The sequence below is a fragment of the Pristis pectinata genome, chromosome 15 (genome assembly GCF_009764475.1).
Source record: "Pristis pectinata isolate sPriPec2 chromosome 15, sPriPec2.1.pri, whole genome shotgun sequence".
In the NCBI taxonomy this organism is placed as follows: Eukaryota; Metazoa; Chordata; class Chondrichthyes; order Rhinopristiformes; family Pristidae; genus Pristis; species Pristis pectinata.
In genome coordinates this window covers 2,075,099-2,103,010 of record NC_067419.1, presented here as the reverse complement: position 1 = coordinate 2,103,010, position 27,912 = coordinate 2,075,099, and the positions used below count along the sequence as shown (strand labels likewise).

Genomic DNA, 27,912 nt, shown 5'->3' with positions numbered 1-27,912 from the left:
CATGGGCGCGTTGGGCCAGGGGGTCTGTTTCGGTGCTCTTTATAGCTCTCTGATTCCACATTGTACCATTCTGGTGGAACATTGCAGGAGGTGTTAAGGGCTGGTGCCACAGGCTTGCCATTATGAGGGCAGAGCCCTTGGCACGAAGTATAGGGCAAGAAGCTGAAGAGGAAGGAACCCAGACTGCCATTCTAGTCAGGCTGTCCAAGTCCAACTCACCTGCCAGATCCATCAACAGAGCCCTATCCACTGTCGTCCCCACACCTTGTATTCCGTAAGTCACCATTGAAATGTCCATTTGGCGGCAATGCAAGCACAACATCCATCATAAAAATTCCAAATCAAGGTAATGTTGTACGGCATGCCAAATAATGAAGGTCAACTACTCAACTTGGGGGTTTGAGTTCATCGTGCCTTTTCTGTCCCAGTGATCCTACATGGTACTACTCTAGTTCTGCGGCACACCTGTGGAAAGTTGCTGGCTTTCAGTGAAGGAAGTGCAGATGGTCAAGTACAAACTTGAGCGTCTCTAGGTCTAAAAAGCTTGCCTTCATACTGCACCATTTGTGGGAGGTAGTTGACAGGCAACAGCAAGGAGTCACAGTGATGGGATGATGTATACTTGCATCATGAGAGACATCAGGGAGCTATTTTCAGTCACCCAAGCAGCACCTCAGCAGTCCTATTTAATCTGTTGAAGCAGCGGTCGCAAAGAATCAACAGTGGTACCCATGGCCACAACAACAGTAACCTGTCCCTGCAGGTCAGCCCTATGTAAAGTTGGTCCTTTCTCCTCAATGTGGTACTCACAGGCCTGCCCACATGCCACACGTTATGTATTTCCAAATGTCTTCTGTTGGCGGCCCTATTAAAATGTTCATCTGAGTACCTACAGCACAACCTGTGTAACGTTAACCACTTGCTGCCCTTGCTACTTTCCCAGAGTGCCTGTTGTCTCATGTGCAGATCCTCCTTCCAGGCTCTCCTCTGTATTACATGCATTGTCAGTATTTGAGTTGGCCGTTGAGTGTGAACAAATGGCACAGAGGGAGGCCAATCAGCCCATCTGGTGTATGTTGGTTCCCTGCAGAGCAATCCCATCAGTCCCCCTCTCCTTATTTCCCTGCATCCCTGCAAATTATTCTTTCTTGTGAACCCATCAAATCCCCCTTAATTATTATGTCACTTATCCACATTAGATGGAAATTTACAGTGGCTAATTAACCACTGTGGGATGTGGGAGGAAACTGGAATACACGGGGGGAGACCCATGCAGAGAGAACGTGCAAACTCCACACAGACAGTACCAGAGGTGAGGTTCAAACCTGGAGTCTGGAATGTTTCCTGGTCTTCTGAAAGGAACGCTGTAGGGTTATGGTGAAGGGAGAGGTGCATTCTAACATTTGTAGCTGCTGAATATCAGAAATTAAGGGGTGAGGAGAAAGTGAAATGTGAGAAAGAAATTTAAAAACAAGAATGCCTTCACCTTCTGTTGTTTCAGCCCGAGCAGTGGCCTCTCCAGTGTTGGCGAGCACTACCTCTGTCGTGAGGGTAAGGCTGGGTTGCGTATGTGTGAGTGCGTGCAGACTGATGTGTGATTGTGAGGCTTCTGCAGCTGATGGTGGAAGGAGATAAGCCTAGGAGTGTTGCGTACGAGTCCTGACTGCTGCTCGGTGAGTGATGGGGTGCAGCGTCTGAGCCAAGGTGCAGTTCATGAGAAATTATAATTGCAGAGGCACTCATGAAGTGGGTCAGTTAATGCAAGGTCATTGTGCATCTTGTGGCTCTACATCCAGGTCTGAATCCTGGCAATGACTGTGACAGGTCTGTAATCCCAGTGTCTTTCGAGATTTGTTTGGCAGCTTCCTGACCCCCTGTAGTAAGGGCAGAGGTGCAATTCCTGCCCATATTCAGCTTTTGTACTGGAAGAGAATCAGGAAAGGGGTGAAGCGGGAGGGGTAAGTGGGTTGTGAAAAGCCAATGTAAAAAAAATAAGGATACCCTCACCTTCAGTGCTAGCACTGGCCATAACTTCACTTCCTCCCCCTCTCCAGAGTGTTCACCACTCTTCCCCCCACGCCCCCACCCCACTCAACCCCATTTTTGCTCTCAACGCTAGTCAGTCAATGTGCCGTTTGGAATCACACCTGCAGCTGCAGAAATGCTTTCCAACCCCTTAATATTGAAATTCTTGGCATCTTTCTGGATATTCTCCTCTTCTTCCCACTCCCACCCCCCCCCCCCCCCAGAGTTCCATGCTTTAGCTCTAAGCCAGAGGAATTCTCCCCCTTATTTAAAAAATGGTATTGAATAATCAAAAACAGACAGTGTAGACTTATTAGGAGGATGCGTGTGAATATAGTGGTAAAGAGGACCTGGTAAACTAATCTACATACATTGCAGCAAGATTTTTGACAAACTTCCAAAGACAGACCGGTAAGTAAATTCAAAGCTCATAGGATCCAAGAGAAAGTTAAATGCAAAACTGGTTCAGTTGCATGAAACAAAGGGTAATGTACAAGAGTATTTATGTGGGCTTAAAAACAAAAGTGCTTATAAAGCTGTTTCCAGTTAGGCAGCACAAGGCAAGTATTAAGGGCCTTAATCTGTGTAGCATATATATACTTTTTTTAAATATTTGAATGTAGTGGGCATGACTAAGAGGTTGAATGATACAGAAATTGGCTGTGTGCTTGATCATGAGCCCTACAGGTAGAAGATTGTGCATAGTTCTGAACACAGACATTACAGAAAGGATATGGTAAGGAAAGGAGATTGATGAGTATGTTTGCCACGCACAGAAAGGATGTAATGCAGACAGCAAAGTGGTCAGTAATTCCATGTGTAAAAAGATCAGATAATGCATTTGGAAAGGGCAAAGCAATACGCAATAACTGATAGGGGGGAACAGAGGGTGTTTTGAGTCATGTCCACATATTCGGCAGGACAGGTAGGTATAGTTAAGGAGATGTACGGTATGTTTTCACAGTTGGGAAGGCAAATGATACATTGGCCTTTATTTTAAAAATATTAGAAAAGAGTAACTATGTCTTTATTATAAAGGGCCTTGGTGAGATCACACCTGGAGTATTGTGTATAATTTTGGCTTCCTTTAGTAAACACAAAAGGGTGTACTTGCCATAGAGGGAATGCAGGGAAGGTTCACCAGATAGGTGTGTCACATGAGGAGACTTTGAGTAGGCTAAATCGCTGTCCTTCTGCATTTTCGTAGAAAAAAGAGGTGACTTCATTGAAACATACAAAATTCTTAGGGTACTTGAAAAGGTAGATGTGGGGAGGATGTTTCCCCCTGGCTGAGGAGTAAAGAACTAGATTCATGGTCTCAAAATAATGGGCAGGATATTTTGTAGTCTGCTGAGAAGAAACTTCTTCACTCACAAAATGGTGAATCTTTGCAGTTCTCTATCCTGGAGAGCTCTGGAAGGTCAGTTAAGTTTATTCAAAGAAGAGGTTGACCGATTGCTAGATATTAGAGGAATCACGGGAAACTGGATTCAGGAAGGAAAATGGAACGTCGACCAGGATTCTGTTGAATGGTGGAGCAGGTTCAAGGAACCCCAACGTAACACAGAGTCTTGGTAAGAATAGAGGAAGGTACATGGAAAATGAAAGCAGAAAGTAGTAGAAACACTCATCAGGACAGGCAGCATCTGAGAAAAGAGAAACAGTTAATATTTCAGGTTGAAAATCCTTTGTCATAAAAACATTGGGAATAGTGTAGGATGAATGTGGGTTCTGTTGTTGATTGGCACGCATTCGTGGGCCAAAGAGCCTGTTTCCATGCTGTATGACTCTATGACAAAGGGTACTGTCCGTGATAAGGTGAGACCGCGGTTATCGTTAGGATAAGTTGTAGAGGTCATCCGGTCAATGGTCTAATGGGAGAAGTTAGACAGTGAGAATACAAACAAAGGAACATAAAAACTTGTGAAATACTGGTCTGTGGAACATGCCCACCAGGTTAGGCTGTGCTAATGAAGAAGGAAATGGATTTCCCACATCAGCAGCTTTTTATCAAGGATGAAAAATGACTTTGTTGGAACTCTGTCCCATTGATTCTAAAAATCATGTGTTGAGTCAACGCAAAGGAAACAATGGTAGTGGGGAATATATTTTTCACAGTATATTTCAGGAACAGTGCTTGTGTAACATAAAGTATCAAGCATGAGAAAAGTCAATTGATCCATTAGCTATATCCCCGTGTCCTTTGGATTTCATAAGATAACAACTGGTGTGATTGCTTTAGGAGAGTTGCAAGAACAGGTGAAGTGCAAATTCCAGCATGTAATACAATGTTTGTGTGGTGCCAGTTGTCTGAATGCTTAGATTTATGACTTGCTTCTGAGTTCTTTGTGCATAGGGCACAACAACAGATGGAGTTAGCTGGAGCTGCTCAGCAATATCCAATAGATGTTTGGAGAGGAGTTCCTGCCGTATTAATTCATGAGCCACTTGTACAAAATCAGACCTTTGCTGCTTCACTGAGGACAAGGGGAGCCGCCTGGGTAGGTCACTGTCCCGGACCTGTTCCGCAGTGTGCAACACCTCGGGCCTCGTGAGCAGGGGCCTTGGTGGAAAAGCCTTTGATGGCCCTCCACGCATCACATGGTTAACTTCCCCTTTCAGGCAGTGGAGAAATTCCAGCCCTGTGGTATCATGGTACCATCTGAGAGCAGAGGGTGCACTGGATCTTGTTTTTTGCACAGTAAAGATGCATCAAAAGGAAACAAGCATGCAAGATGCTGTACCTGAAACAAGAGTAGCAAGACTAGAAAGCTCAAAGGAGCACTAAGAATAGAAACAATAAAACAGAAATATTATAGTAGACAGATGGCAGGAGCAAAAAGTAGAAATTGCTTATCAGATGATCAATTCTCCCTCTAGAGGTATGAAACGAGACTCAGTTTTAGACAATTTATTGTCAGTTATTTCCAAAATCCACGACCAATGTCATGTAGATTAGCATAATCTGACGGCCTTTATTGAGTTCCACTTCCAATAGATAGTCTTACTGCAGTTCAGGCCACTTGATGACTGCAGTCAGCTAGGATGAAGCCAAAGGAAGTCTCAGAGCGCCATCGGCTTTGCTCCTTTGTCCCAAGTGGAGTGGATTGCTGCTCTCTTCCTCCTGCCCATGGAGGTTCTTTTTGCCTCCCAAGTCTCATGCTGAAGTGTACTTCTGCGGCTCATCAGGCCTCAGCTTTGCTACTTTATTCACACAGACAAGGATGAGGGTCAGGAACCAGAGACTCCAACCCACAGCCGCAGCAATCCAACCGTATTCATCCATTCCAGTCTGACAGCACGCTCTTGTTGTCGCACAAAGGTCCTGGCCATCCTGAAAATCTGTGGAGATATGTAACTTCTAGTTTAATAAAGAATTTCCGTTTAAAGTAGCCAAGACCATTTTATCTCAGTCAATTTCCTGAGGTTTTGTAGCCTGTCAGTCCACCATACGTGCAGGAACTGAAAACTTTGGGGAAATGTGCCAACCCTTGCTATTTTGGAAATTACCAGCAGGAGGATGTAGTCATTGTGGGAGATCTGGAGAGAACTCTTACCTATTGGAGGAGCTTGTGGAAACAGAGTTGGTAACTTTAACACCAAAGCATTTTGCATGCCTTACTTTGTCCTCGTTATCTAACTGCCCTCATTTCACAGCTTTTTTGGCCAAAGGACTACATTCATAAGATAAGATTTCTTTATTAGTCACATGTACATCGAAACACACAGTGAAATGCATCTTTTGCGTAGTGTCTGTGGGCAGCCCGCAAGTGTTGCCACGCTTCCGGCGCCGACATAGCACGCCCACAACTTCCTAACCCGCACATCTTTGGAATGTGGGAGGAAACCGGAGCACCCGGAGGAAACCCACACAGACACGGGGAGAACGTACAAACGGCCGGATTTGAACCCGGGTCACTGGCGCTGTAAAGCGTTACACTAACCGCTACACTACCGTGCCTGCCCCACTTCCTAACTCCATTCTCTCTCCCTAATTGCCCCCATAAACCCATCAACCAGATGACCTAAGCTCTAGGTCGACCTTTGCCTCAAACCATGAGGGATATTCCCTTTGTCCCATCCATTGCTTGCCTTCTCCTTTGTTTCCCTGTTCTGACAGCAGGTATTTAACCTGAGATATTGCTTGTTTCCCTCTCCTCAGATGTTGCTCGACTTGCTGAGTGCTTCTGGCATTTTCTGTATGTACTTTCAAATTTTCAGCATCGGCAGTTTTTTTATGTTCATTGTTGTGGCAGAACATTGCCTATGCATTTCCCTACCAGGTTAATAAGTTAACTCAGGCAGAGCTAGGCTCTTTAAATATTCCCCAGAAACATGACTAGAAAACCAGCTCTCTGCTTATGCAGAGCTAAAGCTGACACTCATTTGGCAGCAATGATATTCAGGTGGGTCTATCTCTCTGTTGTTTCCAGGAGCTTAAGACGTGACCACAGCTCATGTTTACAGGCTCAGGTATCTGTGATGAGCTGAACTTTGTACCATAAAAATATTTTTAGAGTTATTTCAGGAGGAAAGCCAGCTAAGAGAAGATATTCTGACTGATGAATCATATTTGCTGTGCTGTTCATTCTACAAGACAATCTCCTCTAGGTACCAGGAGGCATGAGGTACAATAGCTATGGAAAGTGCCAAGAACACAGTGTTTTAGGAGTGACTGAATGATTGCTTCACCATGATATGATTCGCATTATAAAAATAACATAACCATAACAGAGACTTGGTTGAGAGAGGGACAGGAACGGGTGCTTAATGTTCCAGGGTTTCGATGTTTTTGAAAAGAGAGAGAGGGAGGTAAAAGGGGGGGGGGGGGAGTTGCACTACTAATCAGGGACAATATCACAGCTGCACTCAGAGGGGACATAATGGAGGGCTCGTCCACTGAGTCTATATGGGTAGAACTCAAAAATAAGCAAGGTGTAATCACTCTGATGGGATTATACTACAGACCCCCCCACTAGCCACCGGGACATTGAGGAACAGGTATGCAGGCAGATTAGGAAAAGGTGTAAAACTAATAGGGTTGTTGTTGTGGGGGACTTCAACTTTCCTCGTATAAACTGGGACCTCCTTAATGTAAGAGGTTTAGATGGGGCAGAATTTGTTAGGTGCATCCAGGAGGGCTGCTTAAATCAATATGTAGATAGTCCAACGAGAGGATGGGTCGTAATGGACCTGGTGTTGGGTAACGAGCCTGGCCAGGTGACCGACTTTTCAATGGGAGAACAGTTAGGGAATAGTGACCATAACTCAAGTTTTAAGGATGGTAAGGTAAGAGGACCTTGGATGTCAAGAGAGGAGGTGAATTTAATCAAGAAGAAAAAGGAAAATTATGTAAAACTTAGGAAGCTAGGATCAAACAGAGCACTTGAGGATTATAAAGAAGCCAGAAAGGAACTCAAGAAAGGAATTAGGAAAGCCAGGATGGGCCATGACAAGTCCTTGGCAAGTAGGATTAAAGAGAATCCCTAGGCATCCTATACATACATCAAGAGCAAGAGGATAACTAGGGAAAGGGTAGGACCACTCAAGGATAAAGGAGGGAACATGTGCTTGGAAGCGAGGGATGGGGGTGAGGTCCTTAATGAGTACTTTGTTTTCGTATTTCCAAGGAGAATAAGGAAGATAGGGAGATCGGTGCGGAGCATGCTAATATGCTAGGGCATTTCGAGATAAAGGAGGAGGTAGTGTTGGGTCTCTTTAAGAACATTAAGGTGGATAAGCCCCCAGGGCCTGATGGGATATACCCCAGGTTATTGAGAGAGGCAAGAGATGAGATTGCTGGGGCCTTGACCAATATCTTCATGTCCTCTCTAGCCAGAGGTGAGGTCCCAGAGGACAGGCAAATAGCTAATGTTGTTCCATTATTCATGAAGGGAAACAGGGATAATGCTGGTAACTATAGACAAGTGAGTCTCACGTCAATGGTAGGGAAGATACTGCAGATGATTCTTAGGGATAGGATTTATGAGCATTTGGAAAACCATAGCCTAATTAGGGACAGTCAGCATAGCTTTGTGTAGGGCAAGTCATGCCTTGCTAACTTGATTGAGTTTTTTAACGAGGTGACGAGGCTGATTGAAGGTAGAGCTGTGGATGTTGTCTGCATGGATTTTAGTAATGCAGTTAATAAGGTCCCTCATGGGAGGCTCACCCAGAAGATTAAGATGCATGGGATCCAAGGTGAATTGGTCCTTTGGATTCATAATGTAAAGAGACAGTACACTGTTGATGGCAAGACCCTTAACAGTGTTGATAAGCAGAGGGATCTTGGGGTCCAAGTTCATAGCTCCCTGAAAGTGGCTACACAGGTTGATAGTGCAGTAAAGAAGGCATATGGCACGCTTGCCTTCATTAGTCGAGGCACTGAGTTCAAGAGTCAGTAAGTTATGCTGCAGTTTTATAAAACTTTAGTTAGGCCACATCTAGAGTATTGCATTCAGTTCTGGGTGCCCCATTATAGGAAGGATGTTGAAGCTTTGGACAGGGTGCAAAAGAGTTTTACCAAATTTCTGCCTGGATTAGAGGGCATGTGATGTGAGGAGAGGTTGAACAAATTTGGGTTGTTCTCTCTGGAGTGGCGGGGGCTGAGGGGAGAGAGATAGAGGTTTATAAGATTATGAGAGGCATCAATAGAGTAGACAGCCAATATCTTTTCCCCAGGGTTGAAATGTCTAATACCAGAGGGCATACATGTAAGGTGATAGGAAGTAAGTTCAAAGGAGTTGTGTGGGGCAAGTTTTTTTTTACACAGAGAGTGGTGGGTGCCTGGAATGCGCTGCTGAGTGGTGATGGTGGTGGAGGTGGAGGCAGATACGAGAGGGGCGTTCAGGAAGCTCTTAGCTAGGCACATGAATGTGAGGGGAAATGGTAAGATGTGGACATTGTGTAGGCAGAAGGGATTAGTTTAGTTGGACATCTTATTACTAATGTAATTCGATCAGCACAACATTGTGGGCCAAAGGGCCTGTTCCTGTGCTGCACTGTTCTACGTTCTAAAGTAGCAGTGATAAAGTGGGCCAATAGCACTTGTAATAATAGTTTTAGAATCCATACATATTGCTGTGTTTTAAAAAAACTTATAAAAATCACATCTGTACTTTTGAAAAATGTGTTAATTTATCGCTTCTGTCCAAGTTGGGTCCATTTGATCATCTAATAATGTGCATTTGAATTCACATGTATTGTCTAAAGGCAACGTACATGTGAATTCAAATGCAGTGCAGAAGATTGGTATTGGTTTATCATTGTCACTTGTACCGAGGTACAGTGAAAAACTTGTCTTACAAACTGATCGTACAGGTCAATTCATTACACAGTGTGGTTACACTGAGTTAGTACAGAGTGCATTGAGGTAGTACAGGTAAAAACAATAACAGTACAGAGTAAAGTGTCACAGCTACAGAGAAAGTGCAGTGCAATAAGGTGCAATGTCACAGCAAGGTAGATCGTGAGGTCGTAGTCCATCTCATTGTATAAGGGAACCTTTCAATAGTCTTATCACAGTGGGGTAGAAGCTGTCCCTTAAGTCTGGTGGTACGTGCCCTCAGGCTCCTGTATCTCCTACCCGATGGAAGAGGAGAGAAGAGAGAATGTCCCGGGTGGGTGGGGTCTTTGATTATGCTGGCTGCCTCACCAAGACAATGAGAGGTAACGACAGAGTCCAAGGAGGGGAGGCTGGTGTCCGTGATGCGCTGATCAGGGACAGGACAAGAGAAAGGCATCAAGGGTTTAGGGTTAGAAGAAATTGGAAGCTCCCTGGGTTTTACTGTCAGTGCGAGGAACAAAGGCCCCATAGGTTTAACAATGGTGAGACAGGCACCTCGTGAGATTAGGAATGGGGGAGACCCAGACCCCGTGGGTTTTGGGGTAACAGGAGAGACAGAGGCCCAGTGGGTTTATGGGAAGCAGAGAAAGGAGGCCCTGTGGATTAAGAACAAGTGGGAGATGAGAGGGCCCCTGTGTTTAGGGGCAGAGGTGGTGTCAGAGGCCTCGTGGGTTCACAGAAGAATGGGAGATGGATGTTGAGAGAATGCTGGCTGAGCAAGATGTTGACATTGGGCAAAGGCAGATGGGTGGACCAAGGTTTCCCCAAGGCTTTCAGACTTTGAGCAATGTGCCTTCTATGGTTGAACGGCAATTGGGGTGGGGAGGGGAAGAGATCCTAAAGAAGGTGAGTGGCTGTAGTTGTGATGAAACTGTAATTACCTATCGAAAACGTTTATAGCTTCATAAGAATGGTGAAGGTTACTCAGCCCTCAGCTTGTATTTTAACCAACATCGCGAAACAGGTCATTGGTTCATTATCCTGTTGTTTGTGGGTCTTTGTCATGTGCAAGTTGGAAGTTGCATTTCATATTGCAATAGATGACACGTTACAGAAACATTTATAACACAGGAGCCATTTGGCCCATTAGATCCATGCTGGGTCCCAGTAGAGCAATCCCATCAGTTCCCCCTCCTTATTTTCCAGTACCACTGCTACTTATTCTCTCTGACAAATGCCCCAGGATTCTGTTTGCTGTTTTCCTGCACTAAGATTTAATTTACAGTAGCTAGTTAACCTACCAGCATGTCTTTGTGATATGGGAGGAAGCCAGAGCACCCGGAGGAAATGCATACAGCCGCAGGGAAGACATGCAAACTGCACCTAGGCAGCACCCAAAGTCAAGATGGAACCCCAGTCACTGCTACTGTAAGGTAGCACTCGAACTGCCGCAGCACCATACTGCCCTTTGGCTGTTAAATGATTTTCGTAGAACAGTTACAGCATAGGAGACCATTCAGCTCAAGTTCATGATAGCTCTTTATATAGTCATCCATTTCCCTGCTCTTTCCCCATAGCCCGGCAAATTATTTTCCCTTAAATTCGTGGTTGACTGTCATTTTCAGACTATAACAGATTTCAAGGTTAAAGAAAAAGTTCTTCACATTTTCACCCCAAGCCTTCTTTCGTTTGCCCATTGCTTTAAATCTATGTTCCCTGGCCCTTGAATCAGACGTTAATGAGAAAACTTTTCTCTATGTACAACTTTGCACTGACTTAATAATTGTATGCTGAGATCAGCTCATTGATTAACTTCTCCTGAGCTATAGAATAAAATCCAATTATACTTGCCTTTATATAACATCAGGGCATTTTAGTGTTCTCTGGTATGTTCCAGAACGTTATTAATTGGACAGCTGAAATACTTGAAAATATTTTAAATTGTTCCTTATTTGTTTTTTTTTAAATGCAGAAGATATCATTTCCTTCATCTATAATGAGAAGCAAAGAATGAGCAATTTCCTCCGTAGGTGTAACATTGAAGTCAAAAACTTAGTGGAAAAGAACAAGTTCGCAATTTTGTAATTGCATGGAGGAATCCTATCGGTCAGTATTTTAAGTCAATACATTCAGCCCTTACTCATACTCACATTGTTCACATGGATCCAGATTATATCTCATTGACTTGTTTAAACTGAAGTTGCTGTCAGGTGAGGCAGCTCCTTGTTCTGAGAAAGCAATAAGAATGTTCGAGAAAGTTTCTTTTAAAGCTGTTGATAAAATAGCATCAGAAATTCTTGCAGTATCTGAGAGCTTACCAATTGCAGCAGATGCCCAGAGCAGGACCAAGTGAGCAGGGGTTGTAAAGCAACAGCTCAATGAACTGAGATCCATGATTTGAAGGAAATTGCTTCAGGCCTTTGTTGGGCTCGAACCTTTTAGTTGTGTTTAACAACATCCCATTTAAAAACCTGGGAGGAAAGAAACGTCATGTTCATTCTCTAGGTTAGACACACCTCCAATCTGTCAAAGTAACCATTCCCTGCCCGACACTTGATCAAAGACGGCAATGATTTACAGTTAAGCATGACTGCATAAATTGGGGAGTGAATTCAGATAATGCAGGTACGTGGCATTGGAAGGCCCGAGTAGGATGTTCTGTCTTTGTTTCTCATGTTGTATTGTGCATTTCTTTGTAGTGTGGAGAGCGATTAAGTGGATCAGGTCTACACTCTCCAAAGTTTGGAAGAACGAGAGGTGACCTGATTGAAACAAAATTCTCATGGGGCTTGACAAGGTAGATGCAGGGATGACATATCCCATGGATAGAGTGTCTAGGACAATGGTCACAGTCTTAATATGAAGTCAGCCAGTGAGTTGTGAAGAAATCTGATCGTCCCAATGTAACATCTGAGATCTGTACTTCTCAGGGACCACTTCTCTGGCTCCTCACATTCTTTCTCAACTGACTACTCATTCATGCGACTAAAATATGAACAAATATCTTTACTTGAATCTGATGTGAAGTGGTCAGCCACTGACCATGTAATTACATACCTTGGCTATCACGGGATCCTGCTTAGTTGCTCTGCCAATGTCGTCCACAGTGACATACACTCTTCCACATCGGAGAAGTTAAGTACTACTTCCCTATTTGGACTAACGTACTGGGATTGCTGATCTTCATTAAAAGTCATGGCTGTGAGTACACGGAATTCAGGTCCCTCTTTCTAGTCATTTCATACTCAACATAAGTGGTACCTGGGATTAAGATCAAACCTGGGTCGGCAAAGCTGTAACTGCGGTAACATTGTGCCATAGTTTGATCTCTCTTCACACACTGTAACAAACAAGAATAGTATTCTCTACAAGTTGATGCTTGCACAGTTTGATTGTGTTGCTAGTCCAATTCCATCTTTCCCCAATATCCTGTTCAATGGATGCTACAACTTTACCAATTTTGCTATGAACTTACTGCACTTAATCACGAAACCGTAAAAAAATCTAAGCTCTGAAGTGTTCTTGGGGGTGTCTGCATTCTTGAACAACCGCTCCCTTGGTGGGATTCAGCCTATCCTTGTCTATTCGATGAGCTGGGTATTCTGTAGACCATGTTCTTGTGCTTCAACCCTCCCTCAAAACTTCTCCAAATGTTGGAGGAGTTTTCTCAGTCTGTTACCATGGGTCATGAGGCTTAGAAGAGAACATCATCCAAATATCAGTCTACCCATTCTATTCATTGCAAGATTTGGTTCATTATACTCTGGAAAATCTCTGGAGAAGAAACACCAAATGGCAGTCCATTAAGCTGAAAAAGGCCCAAGTATGTAATGATGGTTCAGTATAACTTGAACTCTTCCTCTCACTCATTCATCTGGTTCAGCTCTGGTTTTTTCCTCAATCCTCTCCCCTACCCACAATGTTCGGAGGTTGCAGAGGCGAGTCCTAGTGTATGGGTGTAGTCTGGGGCTGTCACTCTAACTTGCAGTGTTATTTGTGTTGGAATATTGGTGCCTTCCACCAAACTGGCAGGTTTTTGTTGCAGCCGACTTTACTGCATGCTTCCATGCACTGGACAGTCTTCTGTGCTGTTGCCATGTTAAGTACTGCCTCCACTCTGTGGACAGTTAAAATCTGACCATATTTCTTACATCACCTGGGTACTCCAGGTTATTAATAAAGTGTCATTTTCACTGGAAGTAATTGGTGATTTCCTCCCCCAAAAGCTACTTGTGTGGCTCTAATCTAATCCTATCTGAATGTCCCAGGAAGTGTTCCAGTCTTTACTAGATTAGCTGATCTCAACCCCAGACACATTGGGATTCTGCATTTGGAATGTAGATCCAAAAGGTACTCACATCCCTTTCCCTGCTGGTTCAACAACTTCTCTGGAAATGATTATTGTCAGAACAGAATATACACTAAAATTCAAATAATCTGGGGACTTTGGTGCTGGACTAGTAGATTTTCTGGACTGTTGGATGGTACTCATAATTTTAACATGTTATACAGTAGTATAATTTTTCTGGAAACCTGGTAAGTTTAAAGTGAGCAGAAAATATACAATCACTCCAGACCCTGACTCCAGCTGCAAACCTATCCACAGACCCAAGCCTGGCTTCGGCTGCACACTTTGGTTATTGGTATTATGACAACAACCTTTCCCTCAATGTCAACAAAACTAAAGAGCTGGTCATTGACTTCAGGAAAGGGGGCGGTGTACATGCACCTGTCTATATCAATGGTGCTGAGGTCGAGAGGGTTGACAGCTTCAAGTTCCTGGGAGTGAACATCACCAACAACCTGTCCTGGACAAACCACGTGGATGCCATGGTCAGGAAAGCTCACCAGCGCCTCTACTTCCTCAGGAGGCTAAAGAAGTTTGGTTTGTCCCCTTTGACTCTCACCAACTTTTACTGATGCACCATTAGAAAGCATCCTATCAGGATGTACCACGGCTTGGTACGGCAACTGCTCTGCCCAAGACCACAAGAAGCTGCAGAGAGTTGTGGACACAGCCCAACGCATCACAGACACCAGCCTCCCCTCCTTGGACTTTGTCTTTATCTCTCATTGTCTTGGTGAAGCAGCCAGCATAATCAAAGACCCCACCCACCCGGGACATTCTCTCTTCTCTCCTCTTCCATCGGGTAGAAGATACAGGAGCCTGAGGGCACGGACCACCAGACTTAAGGACAGCTTCTACCCCACTGTGATAAGACTGTTGAACAGTTCCCTTATACAATGAGATGGACTCTGACCTCACAATCTACCTTGTTGTGACCTTGCACCTTATTGCACTGCACTTTCTCTGTAGCTGTGACACTTTACTCTGTACTGTTATTGTTTTTAACTGTACTGCATCAATGCACTCTGTACTGACTCAATGTATTGGCACTGTGTAATGAATTGACCTGTAAGATCGGTTTGTTAGACAAGTTTTTCACTGTACCTCGGTACAAGTGACAATAATAAACCAATACCAATAGCTTATTATTGTCGCATGTACCAAAATACAGCAAAAAGCTTTTGTTTGTGAGCCATCCAGACAGATCATTCCATACATAGGTACATCAAGGCAGTTACAGAGAAAGTGCCGTGCAGGTAGACAAATAAAGTGCAAGGGCCACGCCAAGGTAGATTAGGAGATCAAAAGTTTATCTTTAGCATGTGAGAAATCCATTCTTGATAACAGTGGGATAGAAGATGTCCTTGAGTCTGGTGGTACGTGTTCTCAAGCTTTTCTATCTTTTGCCCAATAGGAGAGGGGAGAAGAGAGAAACGCCAGGGTTCTTGATTATGTTGGCTACTCTCTCGAGGCACCTGACCCACAGTCTGGACCCTGGCATTTTTCACACACCCCACATGCACTCTGGACCCTTAGCTCACATGCAGATGTTAAACTATCAGAATTTTCAATCGGGTGCCAGATTATCAGAGTTTTACTGTAATTGCAGTAATTGTGTTTCCATTCTTAACTAATCACCCAATTGCCAAACCACCTAATGTCCAGACTTAAGAGTGTATTAAGGATGGGTACTTGGGCAAGGTAGCAAGGGAGAATATTGATATCAATTAAACAGGCACATGTTTGATTTGATCCTTTTTTTCTGCTTGATACATTTGAACTTGAACCTACTCAGCTAATGGGTGGAAATGAATCATGTGGCAATTCTTATCTTTAGTAAATTATTTCAATGTATTTCAAGAATTTCCCTGGCAGTCCATTCAGTGGATTGTGAAGTCAGTACTTGAAAAGATTACTCCCTTCATGAATTCTATGCAATCAATGTGACAATTGCTTAATAATCATGTAGTCCCAGTGTTACATTTTCAGAAATAGTAGGAAATTCTGTGATTGCTTCATTCTGGAGAAATGCAGAATGTAACGGTGTTAGAGAGCTGGTACAGTGATTCAGCTAGTGGGTCTGCTGCCTCACAGCTGCAGCAACCCGGATTCAATCTTGACCTCCAGTGCTGTCTGTGTGGCATTTGCACATTCTCCCTCTGACTGAATGGGTTTCCTCCGGGAGCTCTGGTTTCCTTCCACAGCCGAGAGATGTATAGGTTCGTAGGTTCATTGGCCACTGTAAATTGTCCTGAGAGTATTGGTGAATGGTAGAATCTAGAGCAGGTTTGGGAATGTGGAGAGTATAAAATGTGATTAGTGTAGGATTAGTCTAAATAGGTGCTTAATGTTTAGCCTGGTCTCATTGAGCTGAAGGGCCTGTTTCCATGCTGTATCATTCTGTAACTCCATGACAGTGAGGGCCCTGGAGTCATAGCTAAGGGGTTCGAGTGAGGGAGAGCAGAGGTTGGAATTCAGTTTGTCCAAGGACATGGGGAACATGCTCCTTGGTTGAGTGTGCTAGAGAAGGAGAAGGGGTGAAGATTTTGTTTCAACTGGAGTTGGAAGGACTAATGGTAACTTTCATTAAGTTGTTAAGATTAGACTGTCCCACACTTCTGGTCTGCAGTGTTAACATAGCCAACAAGACCAGTTTAAGGGAATGAGGCAAGAAAAATGTCACGTGGGAATACATAGCGGTTAAATTATTGCATTAGTATCTGAGTTCTGGACCTTGATTTGGAGACAAAAGTTGGAATCCCACCACGGTGGCAGAGGAATTTGAATCCAAGTAAGGATAAAACAAAAAATATGGAATATTTTAACAGAGCTAATCTCAGTGGCACTGACCATGAACTTACTGAATTGCCATAAAGACCTATGTGGTTCACTAATGCTTGCTGTTCTTACTGGATTGGTCTGTATGTGTCTCCAGATCCCACCAAGGTGGTCGATTCTTAACCCTCTCCTCAGTTCAGGGGAAATTAGATACCTGGTCTGTGAGTGGCACCCAAATCCTGTGAGTGAATAAAAGAAAATCTATGGGAAGAGCAGGGAGATTCTCTCTTTGGCTCTGTGTCTCAAACAAAATCACTGAAACATCAGATTGGCCTAAATATTGGCAGGATTGAAACCATCTCCTGAACTCCTGACTCCATCCCTCTTCCTGGCCACTGCCTGAAATTGAAATAGACTGCCCTTCTTGGTGTAGAGTTGGAAACTGAATGGTGATGGACCACAATTCTGCCCCCATTCCATCTCAGTCACATCGCCTCACCCTCGGCTCATCTGTGGCTGAAATTCTCTCCCTGCCATTAATGCCACAGATTTAATTACCCAGTACATCCTGGCCAGCCATCCCCATTCTACTCTCTGTAAGTCTGAGGCCATTTCTAGAACACTGCTGCCCATGTCCTAACTTGCACCAAATCCCAGCCGCCCATTACCCTGTGCTTCCTAATTTATGCTGGTTCTCAGCTAAGCAACGGCTTAACTTTAAAATTCTCACCTCTGTTTTAATACCTGAGGTCTTGTCCTCTGTATCTCTAAAATGTTCTTTATTCCTTCAGCCTGCCTTGGATGCCCCCCAACCACACCCTCCCCCCCCCCCCCCCCCCCCCCCAAGATATCTTCAATCCTCATATTTGTCACAGGCAATACGATGTGCAGAAGGTGCTGAAATCTGAGTGGGTATGGGGTGGTCTGATACATTCATTGAGAATAGAATGAAGGGCTGGGGGAGCCTAAACCACAGGATTTCAGGGTACATTGACAAATGTATTGACGGTTTTCGACCTTGTCCGGTCATTAAATCACTTCTTGCACTACACGCTCCTGCTACTCGCCCCCTTAAGCCACCTCTCACCACACCATCCTGGTGGAAGATGCAAGGTTCTCCCTCCCGCTGTGGAAGTGAGAGCCCTTCCTCCTCCCGACTGCGTGCAGCACTGATTCCAGTGAAGCATCGTGAAGTGTGCTGCCCTTGCTCTGTGGGTCCCATCTCCATACCCCTCCGGTCCTCTGCATTGGCATTGACTCTTCAGGCATGGAGATTGCGCCGTCTGGGTGCATGTCAGCCTGCTGCATGCCTTGGAAGCACCAGACCCAGATGTTGGTACTGTACTTATTGTGTCATAAACTCATACAGCACAGGAACAGGCCCTTCAGCCCAACTGGTCAATGCTGACCAAGATACCCATCCAAGCTAGTCCTGTTTGCCCCCATTTGGCCCATATCCCTCTGAACCTTTCCTATCCACGTAACTGTCCAACTGTCTTTTAAATGTTGTTAATTGTGGTATCTTCCTCAACTACTTCCTTTGGCAGCTCATTCCATATATGTACCACCCTCTGTGTTTGGAAAAAAAATGTTGCCCCTCGAGTTCCTATTAAATCTCTCCTCTTAAACCTTTGCCTTCTAGTTCTTGATTCCCTGATGCTGGGGCAAAGATTGTGTACATTCACCCTATCTATGCCCCTCATAATTTTGTACTCCTCTATAAGATCACGTCTCAGTCCCCTTTGCTCCAAGAGGAAAAGTCCTAACCTGTCCAACCTCCCCCTATAACTCAGTCCCTCAAGTCCTGGCAAGATCCTCGTAAACCTTTGCTGCACTCTTTCCAGTTTAACAGCATCTTTCCTATAAACAGGGTGACCGAAACTGAACACAATACTCCCAAGTGCGGCCTCACCAGCTGATAATCAGGGAACCTGACCACGGGCAGGATTCACTTAATCCCAGCCTCGCATAGAAGCTACCTTCATATTAGTGTTAGACCCCATATTTTCATGTGCAGAGTCCAAATCTCAAGGCCCTGCCCCCACCCTCGCCCCCACCCTCACCCCCACCCCTTTACATGAATAACCTTGAGATTTGAATTCCTGCATTTGGCCCATATCCCTCTAAATCTTTCCTATCCATGTACCCGTCCAAATGTCTTTTAAACATTGTAACTGCACCCGCCTCTACCACTTCCTCTGGCAGTTTGTTCCACACACCCACCACCCTCTGTGTGGAAAAACTTGCCCCTCATGTCCCCTTTAGATCTTTCCCCTCTCACTTTAAACCTATGCCCTCTAGTTTTAAATTCCCCTACCCTGGAGAAAAGTTGGGATCCATTCACCTTATCAATACCTCTCATGATTTTATAAACCTCCATAAGTACTAAGAAGTACAGTAAATAACATCTTTGCACGTTGAATGTCAAATAACAGGTATCTGGAAGGACTGAGGCAAATGGAAAAGATGCATTTAAGGGGAACTGGACAGGAATAAGAGGGAGAAATACATGATCAGGGAGCATAAACACTGACATTAACCAGACAAGCAGAATGATCCCTTTCTATGCTGGAAATGAATTCTATGTTAAAAATAATGAGGTGCACAAAACATCCAGGGGTTAACTCACAAACAGAAGTGACAATTCAGCAAATAGCCCGTATGTAGTGAAAAATCCCTTTGAAGTTCTGAAGGATGTCACAAGCTAGTGGCAAGTGTCTCACCTAGGTAGCACAGTACAGGTAGTGCATTAGTCTGATTTGAAGATTTCAATCTTCATTTAAGTAGTTGTGGCATGCACCCGAGAGAGTAGAAAGTAGCCTGATCCAAGTCAAATATATTACATGTCCAGTAATGCAAACTCTATTCTGCTTTACTCATTGGTTTCTGCTTGTTGCCTGAAACACAGGCATGGTGCCATCAGATTTCTTCACCATTGTTTTTCTGTTCTTAATGGGAACTTTTTGTCTGCATATTGGTTGGTGAACATCCTACATTACAACACTAATTACACACCTGAAGTAAATTATTGGATGTTAGTGGATATGATTCTGCAATTTATTAGACCATAAAACACAGGAGCAGAATTAGGCCATTCGGGCCATCGAGTCTGCTCCGCCATTCCATCATGGCTGATTTATTCCTGAAATAATCCAGCAGATCATAAACTCAAAGCCTTCCATGTCTGTTTGGGAAACCATATTGTTTAAAGTTCCAGAAATAAAAACCTGAGCCTGAAGATCACTGATCGTTTTTCACAGTTCATGCTCCCGGCAGCAATTGCTACACCTTTCTAACCCAGGGTGGCCCTGCTACGATGTGGTCATCACACAATCCTGCGGGTGCAGTCTTGCGAGGGGCGGGGGGCTGGATTTGTATCCATTGAACAAGAAAGGAACCTGCTGCTCTTGAAGAATTTTATTCCCATTGTTTGATACTGTGATGAACACTGATCTACTGTCAAAATAAGAAGATTCCCATTTTTACATTCAGTTTATTCATGTTTATTAATTCATTCAGTTTATTCATGAGTTACATTCTGGAAAAGTAGCCTCACTGTGATAAGCTCCTTGGTCCAAACCTGTACTTTGAAATTAATTAGATTTGTGTACCATATAAAACCAAAATGTCTTTTTATTTTATAATCTGCCTTTCTGTACAATACAGCAGTGCTCTAGTGAGGGTGTACTGCATTGTTGAATATGCCAGCATTTCAATGAGACTAAACCAAAGACTAGTCTGCTTATTAATGAACCAACGGTAGCATTTGATAAGGATCACAAAACCTCTGAGTCTCCCAGGTGACATTTGTCACTTGATGAGCTAAAAGAGAGATTACTGGTCATTCATCGCACTCCTACTTGTGGGATCCTGCTTTGCAAAAAGTGTCACCTATGTCTATATTTGTTCTATTTCCAACCAAACTTTCAGGGTGATGCTACATGTCTAAGTTCAAAGCCTATTCACCCACGCAGTTTATACATTTGTGGGAATGGGATTTTGCTTGATTGTAAATTTGCTGTTAGAGTTCTCTGTGACCTTGAATGTGTCACTAAATCACCAGAAGAGATGCTGAGCATTTATTCCTTTGTTGCTATCACTCTTGATTTCTGCAGTGACAGTAATAGTTGTTTCTGCACTATTGTTTACACAGTACAAGCCCACTACCCCATCTTATTCCTATTGTGTCGACAGGCAGTCTGCTGGCAGTAAAATATAAAGGTTATCTATGCCAAAAGAATGAATAAATTGTACAAATACTGACTTCATTGTATTTTTCTGTAGTTGCTAAAATGATAATAAATACAGTTAATTAGTATGTATTACATCAATTCAAAGCACCTACTATCATGTAGTGCAGCTACTTGGGCTGCAAGTCAACCCAACTACAGCTTTTACATGACAAGATTCCAGCCAAGCTGTTTTTCACAGTATGAGGTGTTGACTGGATTATCAGAATCTCCCTGCTCCTTTCCATCCTTAGCCTGACTACTTCTACCTTCTCAGGAAGGCACATCAAGTCTACAACGTCACCCTGCCTGCTAGAGAATTCTCCCCAGCTGCGATTGTGAGACCAGGGACTGAAATCTGACTGTGTCTGACGTGTGACTGCTTTATCTGATTGGGTCACTAGCCAGTCCCACCATCACCTCCCGTTCCTACTACACGAGTGCCCTGATGAACAAGGAGAGCCTCAGAGCTCACTTGTCAGTGACTGACTGACACCTTTCCTGAGAACATTCTATGGATCTGTACCACCTTGCCTCAATCCAACTCTCAAAACTTCCTGTCCTTCAACCTGAGTCCTGGCCTGTCCCAACCACCAACAACTTTGGGATGCTCTACCTTTTGCATCTTCTCGTATAGTTTCTACCATCGACTGCATCCTCCCCTGACTTTTCCTTGATCCACTGTCAGTTTTAACAAGACCAGCACATCTCCAGCAGTGGTTTCTCCTCTACTGCAAAGTCACCCACAGAATACACCAAGGTTTCGTTCCTGGATTCCTGATCCTTATAAACCTCCGTAGACCTGGGGAAAGCTGTGTTCTGCCTTATTTGCCACCACCCCACCCCCTTGTCATTGGAATATTATGATTGCCTGTCAAGCATCTGGTCATGAATGAGTCAGAACATCCTCTAAACTTGACAACACTGAGCACATCCTGTTAGGCTACTACCATTTCCCTGGCGTCATACTCAGCATCCGTTGATGTATCATCTTGCTTCAAACCTTCCAGCTTCACACAACCCAAGCTAAACTGACCATGTCCCAGTTATGTGTCTTTATATCTCCAAGCCTGTGTGTCCATCATCCCTCTATTCCACCATCAATAACAAAGTGTGATAAACAATGAGGATAGCAACAGACTGCAAGATGTGATTGGTAAATTGGTTTAATATTGTCAGATGTACTGAGGTACAATGAAAAACTTTGTTTTGCATGCCAGCCACACAGATCATTTCTTCACATCAGTACATTGAGGTAGAACAAGGGAAAAGCAATAACAGAATACAGAATGAAGTGTTACAGTTACAGAGAAAGAGCAGCGCAGGCAGACAACAAGGTGCGAGGCCATGAGGAGGTAGATTATGAGGTCAAGAGTCCATTTTATACAAGAATTCCGTTCTATGGTCTTATAGCTGCGGAATAGAAGCTGTCCTTGAGCCTGGTGGTCCGTGCTTTCAGGCTTTTGTATCTTCTGCCCAGTGGGAGGGGAGAGAAGGAAGAATGGCCCAGGTGGGTGGGGCATTTGATTATGTTGGCTGCTTTACCGAGGCAGCGAGAAGCGTAGACAGAGTCTGTGGAGGGGAGGCTGGTTTCTGTGATATGCTGAGCTGTGTCCACAACTGTCTGTGGTTTCTTGCGGTCTCGGGCAGAGCAGTTGCTGTACCAAGTCGTGATGCATCTGGATAGGCAGCTTTCTATGGTGCATCCATAAAAATCGGTGAGGGTCAACAGGATTGTCCCTTGTGTAGGGGGGTGTCAGGAGAATCAGTGGGGGTGGGAGGGACATGCGAGAGAGATTAGGGAGCAGGAAAATAGTGGAGGGAATGGGATTGGGGGGTGGGATTGTGAGAGTCAACAGAGAGACGATGGATTCCCTCTGTGTCAATGGGAAGTAATATAAAATCCGGTAGCAGATGAATGGTTTTTAAGCAAATGCAATGTCAAGGAAAAGCATAAAAGAGCGAAGTTTCTGAGAGAGTGGGCATGAGAGCAAGGGGTAAATGACAATACTGATCCTGAGAGAAGAGTGAGAAGTAACAATAGGTCCACCAGAGCCCCAATGAGTATCGCAAAATAGTACAAGGAAGGTAAGCAGCAAAGTTACAAAAGCTAAGTTCCAGTACCTGTTGTATTCACAATGCACGTCCTCATTAAGACGAGCACACTAACTTTAGACAGCAATAAACTATCTGCTGGAAGAACTCAGCAGGTTGAGCAGCATCTCTGGGGGGGAAGGAATTGTCGACGTTTTGGGTTGAAACCCTGAGTCAAGACTGAGAGTGGAGAGGCGAGATGGCCAGTATAGAGAGGAGAAGGGGAGTGGTGGACCGAGGAGGGGTGTAAGTTGCCAGGTAGGGTGGGTGGGTGGGGGTGGAGTTAGGAGACAGTGGCAGGTGAATGATAGATGGAGGCAGACAGAGAGGAAGAAGGGAAAAAAACACATGGAGCGAGGTGGGAGGAGGGGAGGGTGAAGGTTGGAGAGGGCTGCCGGAGAGAGAGAAGCAGGAACACAAAGCGCTAGCAGCGCTGGATTCTCATGAGTAAATGATGTGAGAATGGGAACCATTATGGGAGAGGTGAATGGTTCTGTTCCCTTTCAGTTTATACTGTGCTTCATAGGATCAGTGAAGGAGACTGCAGACAAAGTTCAACAGCCCAGGAATTAATGGTGTGGGGACGGTTCTTGAAAATCCAATGGTTTCAGTCTGGTTTCTGTCCATAAACAACTGAGTGAGAAGGGCTCTAAGGAGATAAGATATCTTTATTAGTCACATGTACATCCTAACACACAGTGAAATGCATCTTTTGCGTAGTGTCCTGGGGGCAGCCCGCAAGTGTCGCCACGCTTCCGGCGCCAACATAGCACGCCCACAACTTCCTAACCTGTACGTCTTTGGAGTGTGGGAGGAAACCGGAGCACCCGGAGGAAACCCACGTAGACACATGGGGAAAATGTACAAGATCCTTACAGACAGTGGCCAGAATTCAACCTGGGTCGCTGTCGCTGTAAAGCGTTACGTTAACCGCTACGCTACTGTTCCCAAATTACCGTACCAGAATTAGAATATCTCAACACCCTTTTACACAAAGCAATCAGCATTAATCAAAGTACCAGAGGAACAAAGGACTGCGGGTGCTGGAATCCAGATGAAAAACACGACGATGATGGAGGAACTCAGCAGGCCAGGCAGCATCCGTGGAGAAAAGCAGGCAGTCAACATTTTGGGTCAGGACCCTTCTAAAGGTGTCCTGACCTGAAACATTGATCACCTGCTGAGTTCCTCCAGCATCATTGTATTTTTCACTGCAGATGCTGGAAGCTAGATGAAAAGCACTACGATGCTGGCCTGGCCTGCTGAGCTCCTCCATGACGTACCTTTGGCAGTCTTCTTTTTAATTAGGTGTCTGTGGGCTGTACAACACAAATCCTTTCAGGAGAGCTAGATTTAAATATGTGCAAATGTCAAATATCAATTACCCTCCAGCTTTCAAAATAGAGACCCAAGGTAATAATTACAGACCTGTTCCTGGTACTTCTTGCTTCACTGCATTTCATGAAAATAGTTAGTATTCCCGGTTTATTATTATTAGCAGAGGTAGCATAGTCTCGGATATTTTGTTTCAAAAAGGAATTGTGAATATGGATGGGTATATTTATCCAGCAGGTTCATGAAGCAACCCATTAAGTTCTTTATTTTGGATATATAGTCATTGTTGTAAATATTGTGCAAGATGTGTGATCTGTGTTCCAGCAGCATATATTTTTAACAAACCTGTTCCATAGTTTCTAGCCTATATCATGATCAGATGGAGTGTTTATTAAACAGTTACACGGAGCCTCGGAGAACATGGGACATCCTGCATGATGTTCAGTACAGCAGCAAAGGGCAGGGCAGTCAGCCTCAGAGCAAAATGCTAAAAAGTTAATGGCTTGAGACGCACTTAACTTTTGCGGCAGTTCAGGAGGGAACAGCCAGCAAGGTGCTCTTCGTGGGTAAATTCGTCTCAGACTTCTGAGCCCGTACGTTGTAACTCAGAGACAAGTTGGCACTACTGACCTGCTGGTCTATGACTCGGACCTAAGACCGAGTCCCAGCAGAGCACAAATGTACTGGGCTGAGGGGCTAGATGCCTTCACACCTGGTTCTCAGCTTTACCACTGATTGGCTCACCGTCTGGGATCAAAACAGTAAATGAACGTAAGTGTTTTCCTTTTCTTTATTTTACTTAAACCTTTTAAGCAATGTAATTCCATAAAAATAGAGTCAATGAGAGATACAGCACGGAGACTGGCCCTTCAGCTCACTAAATCTGGGTGGACGATCAACCACCCATTTACACTAATCCGACATTAATCTTTTTTTAATTCCCTCCACATTCCCATCAACTCACTCCAGATTCTATCACTCACCCACATACTGGCAGCAATTTACACTGACCAATTAACCTACCAACTGCACACTTGAGACGAGGGTGGGATCTGGAGCATCAGGGAGAAACACAGAGTCATGGGGAGAACATGAAGACTCCACACAGGCAGCACCTGAGGTCAGGATTGAACCCAGGTCTCTGGCCCTGTGAGGTAACTATTTTACTAGTTGCGCCACTGTGTCACCACTTAAATTTTAAATGAATAATTTAAAAATATTTTAATCCTTTTGAACAGCTTTCAAATATCTCTGACCATCGGAGGCATTTAGAAATAATTCAATCCTACTTGAAGGAACCAATTGCAAAAATGCCATCAGGACATGCCAGGGGCAGGGCTTCAAGACCTTCTCACTGCCTTGAGGCCTGGTTGGTGCGAGAGGACTTCTCTGCTCTGTGGGGTAGCCTGAAGTTTGCACTGTAAATCTACAAAAAGTGCAGATGTGGGAAAGGCATAAGGGTGGGAACGTGATAGCAGTGGGCAAGACCAAGAATGAGCCAACCCCATCCATCAGATATAACCCTTTGTCAGACTTCTGAGTACAATGTAATATGTCAAGATCTTAACTACATTTCTCTTTCCCCAGTGGTAGCTTGATACTTTTGTTTTTGTTTAAGATTCTGGTATCAGTAGTTTTTCCTTTGCTAAAAGTAATTGATAGCGCAGGGCATTGTTAGATTGGGAGATGATACTAGAACCTGAAAAACGAAAGAATGAACAAAACCTTCAACTTATCAGGCAACCAATTGTTTGGTAGTGATTAATAGATACGTGTATGTTGATACTTGAGTATCAAAGTCCAAGCTGGCACTCTAGTGTAGTGCTGGTGGAGTGCTACGCTGTCGGAGTAAATAATCGGCCACTAAGGCCTTGAGCAATGCCCTTATCTCCCCTCTCAGCTGGATGTAAAACAACCCACAACACTATCTGAGGATGAGTAGGATGTTCACCTTAGTATTTTGCCCAGTATTTATCTTTCAACCAACTTTATTATCTAGTTTTCTTTTTGGGAGCTTATATGGATGTTGGCTATTGTGTTTTTTTATATTGCAGAAGTGACTACAATTCAAAAGTACTTCACTGAGTGAAATGCACTTCAATAACTGCTGAGGTCGTGAAAGGCACTAAATAAATGTAAGTCTTTCTTTCCTTGAGAGTGCTTTGGGTTAGGGGTGGGTTACTGTGTGTGGTTGCAAACTTCACAGGTAGGTGTGGTTGTTGATGTGAAAGCAAACTGGTCTGGCTGTATGGTGACGGCTACAGACCCAGCTACCTCACTCCCAACAGCACTGTGAATGATTTGGCAGCAGCCAACTCCATCTACTGCTTCTTACCCTCAGCCCACACGTCAGACATAGGACCAGGCTGGTCTCGAAAGCCTTCAGATTGGCAACTGCCTCAGCTGCATTGCAGGTGGATTGGAGCTCGTATGAAGAACAGGAAAAGAGTGTCCACACTGTGAGTTAACATCTTTCTCTTTTGATGTTCAATTAACAATTCTTTGTACTTTTCAAACTCAGGTGAAATTAGCCTTTTATTCTATTTTGTGCCTTGTTTCTAGGAGCTGAATAAAGTGTGCTTTCATAATGATATACTAGTTTTATTCCATTTCTGCATATTTTAAATAGCTTCGCACATTGAGAGAGGATCCCATTTCAGATACCGAGCTTACGTTATCAAGCTCCTTTGGATCTGAACAAAGTGTGGACGTGCTTGCAAAACGTATCACATGAGTGTGCCAGAATAATGCAGGAATGGAGTCAGCAGGTTACATGCCAGTTGAATGAATCTTGCATGAATGTCACTAATCGCTGACTATACAAGTACTGAGATTGTGCTGTATTTTGTGTGGGTAAGTGCTATAACACATTAGCGCTTCAGTCTGCCTGCAGTACTGGGGTGGGGGGGGGGTGCAATCTTAATACTGCTATGACTCCACCCTGCTCTGTGTTGCAGTGGCTTTAGAATCAAAAGCATGTTCACTCTGACAGCTGTAGGAGGACAAAGGCAGCATTACATTTTGCAATTACAGCCAGTGAAGTTTAGATAGGAATTGTGAGAACTGAGACTGAAAATAGCACCAAATTGAGAATGAAGTCAGCTCTCTGTGCATCTGTACTAGAGTGAATACCCAGTCATTGCAGAAACCTATTACCTTGGTGTATCAGAAATCTGTAGGAGACTACCAATAATCTTGAATGTAGAGGGAGTTCATTGGGTCTATTGTGCACCTTTTGAAAGAGCCTTTAAATTGGATCCAGCCCCTGCTATTCTCCTGTCATCTGCCAAATTCTCTTTAGCCATTATTTTCAAAGAATTACTACTGAATGTTCTTTGATTGTCCTTTCAGACTATGACAATCTACCATGTACAAGAAGAATTCTCATCTTCTCTTGGTCCTTTAGCTTAAATCTGTACCTTCCGTTTACCAAACCAGAAACAATTACTCCTAATTTAATCAATTAAAGCCCCACATCTTTTCCTGGGAAATCTTTGCTGAACCTTCTCCAAAATCTGGACATCCATCTGAAACTTTCGCTCCTGAACTTGGTGCCACTGCGACGTGCACAGCTGCTGAAGAACAGCAAGGTGTCAACAATTGGAATTAAATAAAAACAGAAAATACTGGAAATACTCAGCAGATCAAAGACAAGAGTCAATGTTTCAGGTTGGAGACCCTTCGTCAGAACCGAAAAGCAGCCAAAAGGAGCTTGTAAAGCTGCAGGGAAGGTGAGGGAGGGTGGGATATATCTGATGGGGTAAAACTGGGGGACCATGTGGCTAAGCTATAGACAGATTTATCTGGTCAGTGGGTGA

The 27,912-nt window shown here is 44.0% G+C and overlaps 2 protein-coding genes across 15 annotated transcripts in view; one reads left to right on the top strand and one right to left on the bottom strand.

Annotated features, from left to right (window-relative positions):
- LOC127578461 (V-type proton ATPase 116 kDa subunit a 4-like) overlaps positions 1 to 27,912 on the top strand; it is a 96,094-nt gene that overhangs the window by 5,241 nt on the left and 62,941 nt on the right. For 7 of the 14 annotated variants that reach the window (XM_052030513.1, XM_052030515.1, XM_052030519.1 and 4 more), the window contains exons 2-3: positions 26,149 to 26,229; positions 26,436 to 26,553. The gene's annotated coding sequence lies outside the window, so the exon portion shown is untranslated. Of the gene's footprint in view, positions 1 to 1,501; positions 1,552 to 1,654; positions 1,674 to 6,415; positions 6,432 to 11,282; positions 11,417 to 26,148; positions 26,230 to 26,435; positions 26,554 to 26,723; positions 26,948 to 27,912 lie in introns of those variants that run through there. The other 7 variants (XM_052030507.1, XM_052030508.1, XM_052030506.1 and 4 more) reach the window with 6 other exon arrangements.
- LOC127578463 (transmembrane protein 213-like) lies at positions 4,922 to 11,792 on the bottom strand. Its single transcript, XM_052030523.1, has 3 exons — positions 11,629 to 11,792; positions 11,461 to 11,538; positions 4,922 to 5,367 (listed from the first exon to the last, which is right to left on the bottom strand). Exons 1-3 carry the CDS (start codon positions 11,702 to 11,704, stop codon positions 5,183 to 5,185), a joined length of 339 nt encoding a protein of 112 aa, XP_051886483.1. The 5' UTR covers positions 11,705 to 11,792; the 3' UTR covers positions 4,922 to 5,182.